Source organism: Thunnus maccoyii, chromosome 18 (genome assembly GCF_910596095.1).
Source record: "Thunnus maccoyii chromosome 18, fThuMac1.1, whole genome shotgun sequence".
NCBI classification, from domain to species: domain Eukaryota; kingdom Metazoa; phylum Chordata; class Actinopteri; order Scombriformes; family Scombridae; genus Thunnus; species Thunnus maccoyii.
Window position 1 is genome coordinate 787,040 of NC_056550.1, and position 16,310 is coordinate 803,349.

Sequence of the window (16,310 nt, forward strand, 5' to 3'; positions counted from 1 at the left end):
GCTTGGTTATAGATAGCGGGCTTCCATGGATCATGGTTGTGGACTGCCTGGTTATGGATAGCAGGCTGCTGCCATGATCCTGCTTGATGCCCACCCCTACTATTGTTATTATTCATATTTCTATTATTATTATTATTGTTGTTATTCTTATTATTGTTGTTTTTGTGCTTCTCTGTGTCTCTCTCTCCCCTCTCCCCCTCCTTCTTTCTCTCTCAACCCAACCGATCAAGGCATATGGGTGCCCACCTAGAGCCTGGTTTGAGGTTTCTTCCCATTAAAGAGGAGTTTTTAGCTTTCCGCTGCTGCCAAGTGCTTACTCATGGGGCAATGTTGGGTCTCTGTAAATTAAAGAGAACAGTCTAGAATTGCTCTATGTGAAAAATGCAGAGATAACTTCTGTTGTGATTAGGCACTATATAAATAAAATTGACTTGATTTGACATTCACTGGGGAAAAGTACACCGCTAACATCAGCTAGCAGGCTAGATAGCTAATTAGCTGCTTAGTTGCAGCACATTAAACAGCATGTAAATGTTCCTAAATGTCACTTCAGTCCAGTTAGATGCTGGTGTGGTTCTTACTCTTCAGTACCAGTGCTAGCAACACACTGTCTGCACATGACTTATAGAACTGTTGTCAATCAAACACAGATACAAACATGCCCTCCTGCCAGCTGAGATGAAAAAGAGCATTTCTGGTATTTTTGATATTTCCCTGGAAGCAGGGAGAACCCTGCAAGGGACAACCCTGAAAAGAAAAGTCTTCACCAAACCTTTAAGCCCCCATGTGGAGGATATGAACATTTGTGGCCACAGACTACTTGTAGTAGCAGTATAATTAACGGGCAGATAACTACAACTCCCACATCATCACCAGTGCTACTATTACATGATATACAGAATATGAACCATGCTTAATGACTGTCAGCATACTTCACTTATTTTACCTTTTGTGTTATTTATGAAAATCATGAGAAATCTGTAAAAAGTAGACACGGTTTTAACACTATTTACATGGTTTGATTCATCCTTACAAGTTGACTTCCACCAAATAGTACTGCCCTGCAACCCCATAGTGAGGCTACTTGACAGGAGAGGACTTCTGAGATGTTGCCTATAGGCACTGCACCCAATGGTTGCTCATTAAGAGATAAGACAAACAATTACTGCTCCTAAATACAAAATTTATCAATTTTCCATGTTACAACACGCAAATAGGACAATATTGGTTTAAAATAAATAATAATAGAAAAACATGATACAACCATTAGACTCTGGCACCCAGCTATCCCCAACTTAAACACTAACTTCTCCCATGATGTCTTACTGTGGCTGTGCCAGTGACCGTCTGACTGCCGGTGTCTGACCCACTCTGCTCGCTGTGGCTCTGCGAAGACGGGTACATGTTGAGTGGATGCTCACTGACGGAGGCCTGGACTCCGGTGTAGTCTTGTGGTGCTGCTGGGTGCTGGTGTGGATGTGGGTGGGAGTGTGGATGTGGGTGGGGATGTGAAGCTGTGAACTCAGCTGGAATGCCATTCTGGGGAGGGGGGGCAAACTGGGCTGATGGGTAAGCCTGGGCCATGGATGGGTCCGGGGTTGCCGGTGTGTCCTGGTTACCCTGTACAGACAAAAAATGCAAATTTTAATTCAGAAAACCATTTCCTGCAATTCCTTACTAAAAGAGTAACTTACATAACAGCCCCTGAAAATCACCTGTTTTCTGATCTCCAGTGGTTTAACTTCTCACTTTGCTGCAGTGATGTACAGGTGCCTGGAGTACTTCATTTAGTACTCCAGGACACCATGACAACACTGTTGGGTGCTAGTGTCAGCATCAGGCCAGATGTACCCAATAAATATTCATTATCAATAACTGAAAATATGGGAAATACATACAACTGTACTGGAAAATCAATCATATTTATTTTTAAGACATTTCAACAAAATATGTTAACAAAATGAAATGGTTAGTAAGTAGATCAGCAGTGTTGGTGAACGGGTTTCTGAATGTGTAGTGTTGTATGGTGTAAAATAAAGATATATGCAAAGGTGAGAGTCAGTGATGGCGTGACAGAGAAGGAATGGGGACAGCTGATCCTAAATGCATTCTGGATGGACAGGCCAGGTTCACCCAGTTGCACTATACAGTCTCTATATAGCAGATCTGAGTCAGATCTCAGATTGGTGCTGATGTGCTGATGTGCTGCAGTAAGCCTATTGTCTCATTTCCAGCTGCCGACTGTGTTTACTGATAGCATTTTTGCTGCTCTCAACTCAGTTAATTTTGCTAATATTCCTCATTACTGTGGATAAATACCTGCTGTAAATTTAAACTTACACTAGTTTTGCTCAAGCACTCTTAGCTCTCTCCTTTTATTAGTGACTTTTTTTCGCTAATCCCACAGTTGTTAGTTATTTTAGCTCAGCAGTTAGCTTAGCAGCTAACTTAGCTAAGCAGTTAGCGATGGATTCTCTCTCTCCCTCTTGCCCCCCTGCTCTCTCTTGCTCGGTGTGTCATATGTTTAGCTATTCCTCTGGCTCCTTTAGTGATAATGGTACGTGTAATAAATGTAGTTTATTTGCAGTGTTGGAGGCGAGGCTCAGTGTATTGGAAGCAGGGTTCTGCACCATGGAAAACCAATCATTAGCTTATGTAGTTAGCCAGCCCCAAGTAGCTGGTGCGGGCTGACCTTGCGTAGTTCCTACTCCCCCCGGTAGTTCCCGAGCAGCCAGGAAGCCAGGGTCGCTGGGTGACTGTCCAAAGGTAGCATAGACCTAAGCAGAAGGCATGGCTCACCACCAACCAGTTCACATTTCTAACAGGTTCTCCCCAAACAGTAACAAACCCGTTGAGAAACCAATTTGATTATTGGCAGCTCCATAGCGAGAAACATGAAGTTAGCAACACCAGTGACCATAGTCAAATGCATTCCTGGGGCCAGAGCAGGCGACATAGAATCAAATTTAAAACTGCTGGCTAAGGATAAGTGTAAATATGGTACGATTATTATTCATGTCGGCATGAATGACTCCCAATTACACCAATCGCAGGTCACTAAAATTAATGTTGAATCTGTGTGTACATATTAGGGATGTGCAGAGAGCCCAGTATTTGTATTTGTATCTGTACTTGTTGAGGCAGCAAAATTATTTGTATTTGTTGTCAAACAAAAGTGGAAAGAGGCTTAAAAATCCTGGTGTTGTTTTTATTAGGCTTTTAATTTTAGAAAAGTTACAATAAGTGTTCATGAATAAACTACCTTATGAAGGAGGTCCCCACACCGGGTCTCGAACTGGAGTCTCCCAGATCATAGATGACTGCGCTGACTACTGAGCTAAAACTTAACTCATCGCCTCATTGCAGGCAGACTTCTACCTACTTACACACCCAAAACACGGGGACAGCGCACTGTGCGATGTGTAGGGAAGAACTTCAAAGGACACAAAACTTTGTGGAAAGGAGAAGGAGAACAACAGGTTATGGAGAGTACCTTGGGAGCACTTCACATGTGTCAGTAGCTCAGCTTTATCTCTGGGTAACAAACCCAAGTGATTTTCAAATAAGGAAATGTGCGTCATGTAGCAGGTGGATGTGACTCCCCTCGTTGAGACCTGCTGATAGACGTGACAGTGGAGCAGAGGACAGAGACTGCGATAACTGACCTGTGCACTGGTATTTGACATGTTATTTTTCTTCCCAAAAACAAATGCATTTTAAAATATTTGTATGAAACAAATATTCGTAAAAGAAACAAAAAAACAAAACACTATTAGTGTTTTGCCAAATAACGCATTTGTATTCGGGCACACCCCTAGTACATATGCAAAGACTCCGTAGTTTTCTCTGGCCCCCTGTCAAATCCGACCAGTGACGACATGTATAGCCGCATGTCATCATTCAACCACTAGCTGTCGAGGTGGTGTCCAGCAAATGATGTGGGCTCCATAGACAATTGGCAGACTTTCTGGGGAAGACTTGGTCTGATTAGAAGAGATGGCATACACACCACTTTGGATGGAGCTGTTCTCATATCTAGAAATATGGTTCTTAGCAGACTAAAATCATGACAACCCAGAGTTGAGAGCAGGAGGCAGAGCTGCAGTCCTACACGCTTCTCTGCGCTTTCATTACGCCTGGGACACACTGGATGCATGAACCTCAGCAGTGCGTGTGCGTCATTGAACTGCTGCATCTCTCACACTTGCAGCGTCCACACAGGAAGCGTGTCTGCTGTGGCGCCTCTGCCACTGGCAGCCCTATCTTTCTATCATGTTCCCTGTCTATTTCTGCTGAGAACCACACGCGTCACATAGAAAAAATAGGCAAGACCTTGAATCTCTAAATGACGCGACGCAGCAGCCCCGAAATGAAACGCAAGAGGTTCCGCGACGCGCATCACGCATCCAGTGTGTCCCAGGCGTTAGAGCTGTTACCTACCCAAAACTCCATAGAAACTGTGTCTGTCTGCTAACCACTTAAATCAATTAAATCTAAAGTAAACAGGAGAGGATTCATTCATAAAAATCGAATAAAAATTAACACCACCACTGCAATAGTACAACAAAATAGAATAATTAAATCTGGACTCTTAAACATTAGATCTCTGTCATCTAAAGCTGTACTAGTAAACGATCTAATCTCAGATTATCATATTACTTTATTATGTTTTACCAAAACCTGGTTGTGTCATGAAGAATATGTTAGCCTAAATGAATCCACTTCCCTTCGTCATATTAATACTCACATTTCTCAAGACACTGGCCAAGGAGGTGGAGTTGCAGCCTTGTTCTTAGTCTCTCTCACCCAACCTGGAAACCTTTACAGCCAATTCTATTATAGTGTACAGTTTTCCTGGCCCATACTCTGAATTTTCATCCGAATTCTCAGACTTTTTAACAAACTTAGTCCTTAGTAAAGATAAAGTAATTACAGTAGGAGATTTTTATATTCATGTGGATGACGACAACAATAGTCTTAGCACTGCGTTTATCTCATTATTAGACTCAACTGGCTTCTCTCAGTGTGTAAACAACCCCACTTGCTGTCTTAACCACACCCTCGACCTTGTTCTGACTTATGGCATCTAAATTGAATGTTTAATAGTTTTTCCATAAAATCCTATTTTATCACATCATTACTTAATAACTTTTTAATTCCTATTACTGGACTACACACCATTAGACAAAAATGTCTTCACTAGATGTCTATCTGATAGTGCTGTAGCTAAATTTAAGGAAGCAATTCCATCAGTATTGAATTCAGTGGCATGTCTCAATACTACAGAGGACTCTTATGCTAATTTTAGTCCCTCCCAAATTGATATGTTTTGTTGATAATGCCGCAGGCTCATTGCGAATAACACTCAACTCCATCGCCCCTTTAAAATGGAAAATAATAAAATAAACTCCGTGGTATAACTCCCAAACCCGCAAATTAAAGCAAACATCTCAGAAACTTGAAAGGATTTGGCGTTCCACCAAACTAGAAGAATCTCACTTAGTATGGCAAGGTAGTCTTAAAACATAAGCATTACAGACGGAAGGAGGTCAAAAAGTTGTTTCATTTTTTTTTTTGAGCAAGTTCCAAGTTTTCTTAAGCCAATTCACCTGCTTCATAAAGCCTCTGTTTAAACCCATTAACATAGTCTAACAGATTTTCCTGAGGTTTGGAGGACTTTCATTGATCGTGTACAATGGCTAGAGGGCCATGCACTGTGTGCCCGAACACAATCACTAGGGCTGAACCTGGTATTCTCTTGAACAACCTCTCTCACTGCCAATAAAAGCCAAGGCAGCCCCTCCTCCCAGTCAGCTTTTAGCTTAGTACAATAAGATTTCAAATGCTGGTGAAATCACTCTAGTGCCTCTTGACTCTGAGGATGATAAACTGAAGACTTATGATGTTTGATCTGGAGCTGTTTAAAAACCTGCTCAAACAGCTGAGATGTAAAATTTGAGCCCTGATAACTCTGAATTATTTTTGGGACCCCAAATACACAGATGAACTGACTGAGAGCCTTAACCACTGATTTGACAGAGATGGCACGCAGATGATATGCAGCTGGATATCAGGTCGCTTGACACATTACTGTTAGCAAGTAGCTACAGCTAGGCTTTGAACGAGGCAGCGGACCAACACAATCGATTATGAGGTGTTCAAATGGCTGCTTTACTGCCGGAATGGATTGCAATGGTGCAGGTGTAATAGCTTGATTTGGTTTTCCCATTAATTGGCAGATGTGACAGGTCTTAATGTATGTGGAAATGTCCCTTTTTAAATGTCGCCAAAAAAAATGCCACAGGATACAATCTTAAGTTTTCCTCACTCCCATATGATCAATTGTACTGTCGTGAGCAGTCTATACTTAACAGGCAAAACCACCTGCTCCACAACTCCACAAGCCAAATTTTCCCCATGAGGGACCCACCTCCTCATTAACAGATCATCCTGTAGAAAATATACTGGAGACCCTTTCTCCACCTCAGACATTGGCACCACACAGTCAAACAGTTGCTTTAAAGAGGAATCCAATTTTGCGCCTCCACCAGCTCTGTATGGGACACAGACAAGAGGTCAGCAGGTAATGACAAAACAAATTTGACATTACCTTTTTGTGAATCAGATCACTCATGTCAGTCATAGACTTGACAGTAATTCTACATGTAGAATTACTGTGCAAGGTGAAGATACTGCCTGTTCCGGTATGTCAAAAACCTGATGCTCTACAGCAGCTGCCACTGTTGGCAACCTTCATTGCTTAGGAATCACTATGTCAGGCCATACATGTGCCCCAACTACATCATTGCCTAGGATGACATCAACTCCCTCAACAGGCAATTCTGGGCACACACCAACCTCCACTTCTCCCTGTACTAAGTTATGGGACAAAAACATCTTATGCACAGGAACAAAAATTGTTGTCAAACCCATTCCTCGAATGGGGACACAGCTTCCAGTGTCTGACTGTGGAGAAAAAGGCAAGACTGACTCACAAACAAAAGTATCCAAGGCACCAGAATCTCGCTCAGAGTCCAATCATGACTGAGACCTGTCATAAGTTTTTGGCCCAAAGTTGTTCTGTGTCTGATCCCAAGAGATACATTTATGTGTCAATACATATTCATCTGCAAGGACAGGTGCATCATTTGGAGTCTTTGCTTTATGTTTGTTGATTTATGTGGCAATATAGCTAGGTACAGACTGTTTAAATTGTTCAAGAACAACCAGGTTGCACAGTTCTTCAAATGAAGCAATAATGGATGCAAAACACCATCGACTGAACTGCACAACCAAATCCCTAGTAAATTCCACGTTTGCCTGTCAGTCTTTCTCCAGCCCCTAAAACATTGTCTGTAAGCCTCTGGAACCAATTCATATGCCCTCAGGAGTGCTACTCTTACCTTACTGTAGTCTTTACAGTCTTCAGATGTTAAAACTGCATGCACCTCCTGGGTTTTTCCAGTAAAAACACACTGTAGCATTAAGGTGCGGTCCTGATCAGGCCAATTTCTAGAATCTGCCAGCTTCTCAAACATACAGAAGAATGTAACTGGATCTTTGTAATTAAACTTAGGGAGCAACTTCAAGTTACTTGCAATGTCAAATCGAGCAGCAGAAGGTGTACCAGAAGCTGTAGACTGGCCAGCCAATTCACTAACTGACGTTTTACCTTCCTTGACCAGGAAAAGTTTACATTGCTCTATCTTCAATTTTTCTTGCTCTGTTTTTTTTATTCATTACTTCCTGCTCTGTTTTTTGTTTCATCATTTCAACTTCTAATTCTCTTTGCAGTATAATTTTTTCATGCTGCATCTGCATCATCAATAGCTGTTTTTGTTGCTTAAATTTTAGATTTGTCATTGAAGACACACTAATCAATTGCTTAGGTTTTTCACTTAACAAAATCCCCTCTTCCATCAAATTAGCTTTTAGAATGCTTTTAACTTTCAGATGATTCAGATGATTTGTCCCAATTTCGATGTTGAAATGGTCAGCAATCTTCAACAACTGTTCTTTAGTACACTGTTCCAACAATGTTCCAGAGGGAGCCTGAATGAAACAATCCACTACAGAAGCCATACCAACATATTTTAGTTCAGAATTTGCTCAATCTATCAATATACTTGAGCCTACCAAAAATGCTTTTATCCAAAACAAAACTAATCACAGGTGGCCACACACACACTGGAGTCTCTCCTCCCTAAATTAATGTACCTATCTAACTGACTAAGTACATTCAACCCTAGTCTTCATGCAGTTACCGGTGAGGGGTATTTATTCACTGTAAACCAGCGGGACTGGAAAGAACCTGCTATGCAGCCACTCCCAGAAACCCACAGACGTGATCCCGAGCATATAGCCCTACTCACTTTCACCACCACATTAAACCCACAAAGCTGCAACAAGCTCTCTAATAGAACTTATTGCTAAGCCTACGAGAAGAAACTCCATTTACAACAAAGCCACAAAACAACTGGGTTAGCACCTACCAAACAAAAAATTGACCCAAAAAAACCAAAGAAAGGGACTAGACCAAAGCTCTCTAAAAAACTAACATGTGTGACGCTCTCCAACAATCATTTTTACCTGTAACCAGGTAAACAAACACCATGCCTCTTAGCACCTTACAAAATACTAAATCACAACCTTTGCGATGAGCCCCCACTTTGTCACAGCCTGGCTCATGGGGAGGACAAAGAGGAGAGGACAACACATGACTTTTAACCAAAAATTTATTTAAGAAAATAGAAATCAACTAATGGCAATATAAAGTATCTAAATCAGTCACATCAGTAGTGTTTTGAGTGTTTGAATGAGTGGACAGTGAAATGTACTGAACAAACCCAATCCATACGCCCAGGTACAGAGAGAGAATCTGACTGAATTCACCAGCTTATATAGCTGAGGAGCAGCAGGCACAGGTGATGATCAATGATGCACTTCCTGCTTCACTCCTGAAAGGGGAGGACAGCCCAAACAGGAAGTCAAGAGGGCTGTCACAATCTGTATGCATTCATGTGCCATTAATGAATGTTACTAACTTGGCCTCTTCCCTGGAGTTTTTGTGCTTTCTCATCTCACAGGAAACCAGAGGTCTGAGTGATGATGACGTGGTCCTGCCTTGACACCTTTTCTGGTTATTATTGCTATTATTATTACTAGTTATATATCTATTATTATTATTATCATTGTTACTGTTATTATTGTTGTTTTTACACTTCTCTTTGTCTCTCTCCCTACTCTCCCCCTCCCTGTGTCTCTCTCAACCCAACAGGTCAAAGCAGATGGCCACCCACTTAGAGCCCGGTTCTGCTTGAGGTTTCTTCTCGTTAAAGGGGAGTTTTACCTTGCTGCTGTCACCATGTGCTTGCTCATGGGGGAATTGTTGGGTCTCTCTAAATTAAAGAGTATGGTTTAGACTTGCTCTAGGTAAAAAGTACCCTGAGATAACCTTTGTTATGATTTGGCGCTATATAAATTAAATTGAATTGAATTGAATACCTGGACCTGAAGGGAGACAAAACACAAGCAGCAGCCCAGGGCAAGACACAAACCTAAAGATCATGGCAGAGCAGGACAGTCTGAGACTTATTAAAGGTAAACTTTTTTTCTGTTTTGGACACTTCATGAGCTTTCATCAGTCTCAACACCTCTGGACAGATTTTGCATTTAATGTACATGCCAATGTACTGGCAAAGAATTGATATTGTCAGAAAGTTGTCCATTGCAACCATCAGTTCTTGCTGGAACTTAGTAATTAATCTTGTTTAGTCCTTTGTTGTATTCAGTCTCAATAAACAGTGCTGATTTATAGTGCAGATTTGATTAGCATGTAGTATTTTTCAGTCAAATTTGCCTACTTCTTACTGTAATCACTTAACTGAACTCCACTCCACTGACTTATCGCCAGCATTGTGCACATACACACATACACACACAGACATCTATTCCATATAGAGGAAACATACTTGAAGAGCTGTCCTGTTTAATAAAAAAACTATTTACCCATCATTGAGAAGGCAGGGTTATCCACTTGATCATAGACACACGACCCATAGTCACACACAACAGACATACACTTAATGTGTGTACTATGCATAAAGAGAAAACACTTTAATCTTCCCAGCACATAAGCGTGGTAAACTGCTAAAGTATAGTATAGGCTATACTCTGAATTTAACTACTCCTGGTCAAAGTACATTTCATTTATAATTGATTTTATCTATGCCTTTAAAAGTAATATTGCACCAGGGCTGGCACTAGTACAGAAATACCAGAGACACCAGGGGCCAGATGCATTAATGATACGTATGTATAAAAACCATACATATGCTATTTCCCGCACATAAACTGGTATTTATAAACACAGAATGTGCAGTGAGAATGTGCTCACCCACTTCAAACCAGTCGTACACATGTTTTTCCTAAAGCGATCTGAGGGTGATGAGATAAGGTGGAGATAAAAAAATAAGGTGAGAGACGGAATCTTTTAGTAAAGCATTGTTTGTTTGGGTTATTAACCAACTGCACTGATTGTTAATTTTTTATTTTTTTGTGGGGAGTTCACACAGGTATTTGTTAAATGCCAATCAAAGGCGCATTTATTAAGTTAACATTGATTAATTACTTTTGTGTTTAATTTTATCATTCTTTTAATTTACATAGGAGTCAACATTTTATTTTGCTCTTATTATTCTTTTTATTATACCCTTAGTTGTGGCACACCTTGTAAAGTCCGTTTAGATATGAGTGCTACAAACTAATCATTGATTATATTTCTGAGATATCACTGCCGACGATAGTTTACAGGTCCGTGTGATGAATTAACGATATGGACACTATAAAGAGCTGCACAGCCACAATGGTCACATGCAGTGACAGTTAATCTGGCTGTTGGAGAACCTCGCCAGTGCAACACAATCTGTGAAACAGCACTTCTTCTTTCCTGTTTGCTTCATTGACAGCTGTACAGACTGGTGGAGCAGGTGGCAAATTGGCAAATTCATATTATGAAAATGGCTGGTTCAGGGTGTGTCTTCATCCATTTATGGGGGAGTGGAAATGAGGCTCAAGCATGTGCGCCCAGTTCCCCAATGAGTGAGATTTATAAAACAAGACCATGCGTACGCACAGCTATTTAAATCTGACGTAAAGAATGCGTATGCACATTTCTGGCTTTCGGCATACTCACAGTTTTAATAATGAATCTATACAGAGTTTTATGCATCTGGCCCCAGATGTGTAAATCTGCTGATCTGTGGCATGATAGAATCAACTAAGAAACCAACCATTCTATAAGAACAGAAATAGAAACAATAGAAACAGAAAACCAAAGGACTACCTGTGTTGTTGCATGTTTCATCGTTTGTCCTGTATCACATCCATTTACCTGAGACACACCATGTCTGCCAGCTTTGACTTCTAATATGCATGTTCTGATTCGATCACAATGTGGCCAGAATTGACTGTAAATGCCACTGATTAGAAATAATCCAGCATGTTAATACCAGGTGGAAATGCAGTGCTGGGGATGGTTCAGCTTGCATTGTGATCTGATGTCTGTCAGGTGTAAATGACATCTGTAGAGTTTGGCTCCATTCCTGAGAGAAGAATTTGGCCAACTATTTGATAGGTCACCTAATTCTACCTCTTCATCAAAAAGCTTTGATGTATGCCACATACATCCCAGCAATCAAAATCATAATCCCAGCAGTGGACATTGGCGCATGTCATACCCTGACTCTCTCTAACCTTGTTTCTTGTCATTTCTCAACCATCACTATCTAATAAAGGCATAAAAAATAGCTCAAAAAAGCTACAGATGTGCCCTTCCCTGCAGGAAAAATAAGTTGGATCCATAGAGAAGCAATGCTTCGCTTGACCTGGGACATAATATATTGTTGACAAGTCTGCCAGCTCCACCAACCGAATTCAGATATTGATATGATGAGAACGTTAATAATAATGTAATATCAGGTGTACATGCCTGTAATCAGATGTTATTATCCAGATACAAATCACACGTCATTGTCTGCAGGCTCGACTTGGTGACTTGTGTCAGGGCTCACAGAAGTCAATGCAACAATGAATGATGCATGACAATCTATGACACTACATCTTGCATGACAATACATGCAAGATGTAGTGTCAAGTTGTTCTTTTTAGACACATACCCCCTACATAAGGGAAGTGAAGCTAGTCTATGTCCTGTATTTTTGTAATAAGAAGATGGCAAGTTTTGAGGACCAAACACAGACTCTAAATATAAATACATCAGTATTTAATGACAGCTCAAAAGAGGGAGACAAAACAAACCAAAAAAGAATCTCAGTGAGAATGGTGCATTTTAGAAATGTGGTTGTAGCTGACTAGCTGTGATTCACAAAAAAAACAGTGGAAACATTGAAGAAAAAGAAAGTGAACGTGCCTCCCCAGACACAGAGTGGTGTGTAAGTACTGTATGTGTGAGTGTGTATGTGAGAGGGGTAACTCCTGTGGGACATTTATATCTAAGCCATTACAGAGAGACAGAGAGAGAGAGAGAAGGATGCAGACATGAGTCTTGGCTAAATGCTCCGCTGTGTAATGAGAACCACATTTAGAAGGCTGAAATATGCTTTACGTGGCAGAGCACTGCACACACACCCACACATACTACGCACTCACTCACTCACACACACAGACACACACACACACACACACACTCAACTGAAGGAATACAATAAAAATTCTGAATAAGTGCAGAGAGAGAAGGAATTCTCTTCTTCTTCAGGATAAATGGTCTCTGTGCTTCCATGTGTGATCTTCTACTCTATCTCACAATTTCTCTTAAGACAATTCTTGATTGTGCTTAGAATTATTTCTTGTGTTTAAATTTTGAGATACACTGACCCCTGCTCCATTGACTATCATCCTGCTGAGATTACTATAAAATCTTCAAGAATATTGATGACTTCCATAAGAGATTTAGCCTTTCGTCACACCGCATTTGTTCAGTCAGTATTGTCTGTGAAAGCCATAACTCAGTGGAACACTTTATCAGATGACATGAAGAGTTTTATCTATACCTTCAAAAGAAAAAGTTATTACAAGTTGGGCTTCGCTTTCATGGCTCTGACCATCACTCCCATCAGTATGATAACAGTGTACTCACAGACATTGCTGAGATCTTGGAACTAAAAAGTAGTCAGACAGGTCAAGAAACACGACCAGACAATGAGGCAGGCTGTAAACAAGACAACAATTTAGCCATATAATCTACATCACCTTTTTTTGGAGAACAAGCTGAAAGTGAGTCCACCTGAAATGCTGCTAATAATTCCTTCCTCCATTACCAGATCAGATTACTTTGTTCAGTATGTTATGGCCAGGGCAACAAAAATAAAATTTAATTTGTTATAGAAAAAAATGTCTAAAAGCTACCCAACTTTGGAGCAACTGACAACTTCTTGTTGATTTAGTGCATGTGATATACTACAGTGCATAATGTATCATGTGTCTTGTTGTTGGTTATATAGTGTTGTACATCATTGTTTGTGTGATCTTCCAAAGGACTGTAGATGAAAATTATGTTAAAGAAATAGTTCAACACTTTTAGAAGTACTCTTATTCAGCCTTTTTCTCTCAGTGAGATGATGAAGCTAGGCTGAACATGGTTAGTTTAGCTCACAATAAAACAATCTCAACTCAAGGTCCATTTACACCCTTGCGCTGGAAGCAGGGGGAAACAGCTAGCCTGGCTCTGTCCTAAGTGAAAAAAATACATCCATCAACACCTTTAAAGCTCACTGATTAAGACATTGTTTTCTTGGTGTAATCTGTACACAAACAGAAATGCAAAAACAACTTTTTGTGGTCTTGAAGTACATGCCGGAACTATTTCTTGGCTAACAACATCCAGATGCAGTGACTGCGCACAGATTTCTGAAATTTTGTCATCACAGTGAGGTTCCCGGGTTTGGTACCACTGCCTTTGTACAGGTAATACAGAAACCTGCTCACTGGCTGTATCTGGCAACCCATGTTGTAGCTAGAGATGATGCACAGAAGTACTAGCCAGATGGATATACTGTCCTAAATAAATACATAACTCCTCTTAACACCACGAACTGTCATTTTTAGGATTGTGTTGATGCATTGCGTAAAGACATGAAATAGCATTTTAATTAGTCAGTTTTAGAGGTGTTGAGGTGTTGGTCAGCACTTATTTTTACTTTATTTGAACATACTCCTGCATACATAGATATTCTACTGTATCCAAGTTGTCATCACCCATACAGTTTAGATAATGTTTCATGTTTTGGTCTTGATGCCTCTCTGTTTTATCTAACTTTGGAAACTAACTAACTAACTTGGAAATAGCAGCTTATAAAACAATCTGAACTCAAGGTCCATTTACACACTTGTTCTGGACCAAACTTCTTCTCAATGTTAACTTAAACTTTTAGGTTGACAGTCTATTCTAAATTCAAAAGCTTGAGAACCAGTGGACCAGACTGCTGAACCCTCACATTAGTTTCAGCTGAATTTTGGGGGATTTTACAGTGGAGTCATGCTAGGAAGGGATCCTTTCATGGCCAGTATGGATTAACTCTCTCGTAATACATACAACATCTGAATATTGTCTAAAGAAAAAATGTGAACCCGTCCTTAAAGCTAACTATACAGTACAATACACCGAATGGCAACATTTATGTTAAATATTGTACATGTAAAAATAAAATAAATAATAACATTTCTCTCTCTCTCCCTTCATATTACGTTACTCTATCATTCTCTCTCTGTGAACAAACACAGCAAAGGGTCCTTGGTTTAATTTCTAAAACAGAGCTGCAGTTTCTTCCTCTGTAAAGCATAAACTCATCAAAACTTTTACCACAGATGGAGATGAAAGAATGAGGTAGAAAGACAGAGATTCATGCGCAAACACGACACACACACACACACACACAAACACACACACACATACACACACACACACATACATAAACAGAGCATGCAGCCAGAATCCACACACATATGCACACACATGCAACCAGCAAAAGAGGCACACTGCATGCTGCTTTCTGCAGTCACAGCACAAACAGTGCGGCATGAGAGAGCGGGCGTAGAAGCGACAATGAGCAGAGTGAAAGAGAGAGGGAGAGAGAGAGAGAGAGAGAGAGAGAGAGAGTGAGAGATGGAGGAAAAACAGTGTGTTTTCTCAGAAGTACCTGCTCTACCATCTCGCCTCTGCCTTCCTCCATGCACATCCAGCTGCGCTATAAAGTCCAGCCTGTGTGCCTACAGCTAGCATCAATTATGGATGGCTTTGTGTGTGTGTGTGTGTGTGTGTATATGTGTATGTGTATCTGTATGTGTATGTGTATGTGTATGTGTAGTGGGGGAATAAGCAGGAGGAGGAGGAGGAGGAGGTGCCACTGTGAATGAAAGCAGCATTCCCTAGAAATGTTTTCACTACTCTCCTCTCTTTCCTCTCTCACGATCTTTCCCTTCTACCTTATTTGCAGATGTGTCTTCCTCCTTTTTTGTTCTTTCTTTGTCCATTAGCACTATTAAACTGTATGACCAGCCCTGTCCTCATACTCTTTTGTCATTCTTCCCACAACTACTTCCATCACTTTTCAGATGAATGAGCAATTTCAACACCACGCTGTGCCTTCGAGAAGAGACTACGCTGTTATCCCCATCTGTACCGTTCATGGCAGCTCACAACTCTTTATGTGCCCATTTTGAACAGCTATAAACACATCTGGCTTTAGGTGAGATTAGATGACATGTCATACCAGCTAGGCTGTTTCAAGCAAACCCCTGTTTCCAAAATCTGATGGGAACCTGTCCCAGAGGAGTGGGGGTTGGTTACGGTTAGGACATTTTTCAACTATTACATATTGTTGTAATCAATTGTCAGTAATCATTGAATTCATGATTGCTTTTTAATGAATATATGGACTACTTACACAAAGTTGTTGGCCTTTAAACAGGCAGTCTGAGTTTGTCTCATAGCGGTAGTCTGCATTAATTTTGTATTGTTTAACAATGCCCATAAACTTCCACAAATCTTAAAGGATGGGTTCAGAATTTTTCAAGAGTGTCTTAAAACAACAGTCAGGTGCCTCTATGAACACTGAAAGAGGTTGTCCTCGCTGTAATCATTCCTCCTGTTCATACTGGCTATATAAGATCCCCTTCAAATGTGCTTTCAATGTAAGTGATGGAGGCAAAAATCCAGTGTCCTCATTTAAAGGTTTATCTGAAGCCTTATATGAGACTTCAGCAGTCTGAGTTAGTCATATCAAGTGGATATC

At 40.5% G+C, this 16,310-nt stretch overlaps 1 protein-coding gene across 3 annotated transcripts in view; it reads right to left on the minus strand.

Annotated features, from left to right (window-relative positions):
• The window catches only part of rbfox1 (RNA binding fox-1 homolog 1), a 101,713-nt gene extending 98,438 nt beyond the window's left edge, over positions 1–3,275 (minus strand). For 2 of the 3 annotated variants that reach the window (XM_042393919.1, XM_042393917.1), the window contains exons 1-2: positions 2,693–2,858; positions 1,327–1,620 (exon numbers count right to left, since the gene is read on the minus strand). In XM_042393919.1, the coding sequence (XP_042249853.1) occupies positions 1,327–1,584 (258 nt within the window). In that variant the 5' untranslated portion in view covers positions 1,585–1,620; positions 2,693–2,858. Of the gene's footprint in view, positions 1–1,326; positions 1,621–2,692; positions 2,859–3,262 lie in introns of those variants that run through there. The other variant, XM_042393920.1, reaches the window with a different exon arrangement.
• Between the last annotated feature and the right edge of the window lie 13,035 nt (positions 3,276–16,310).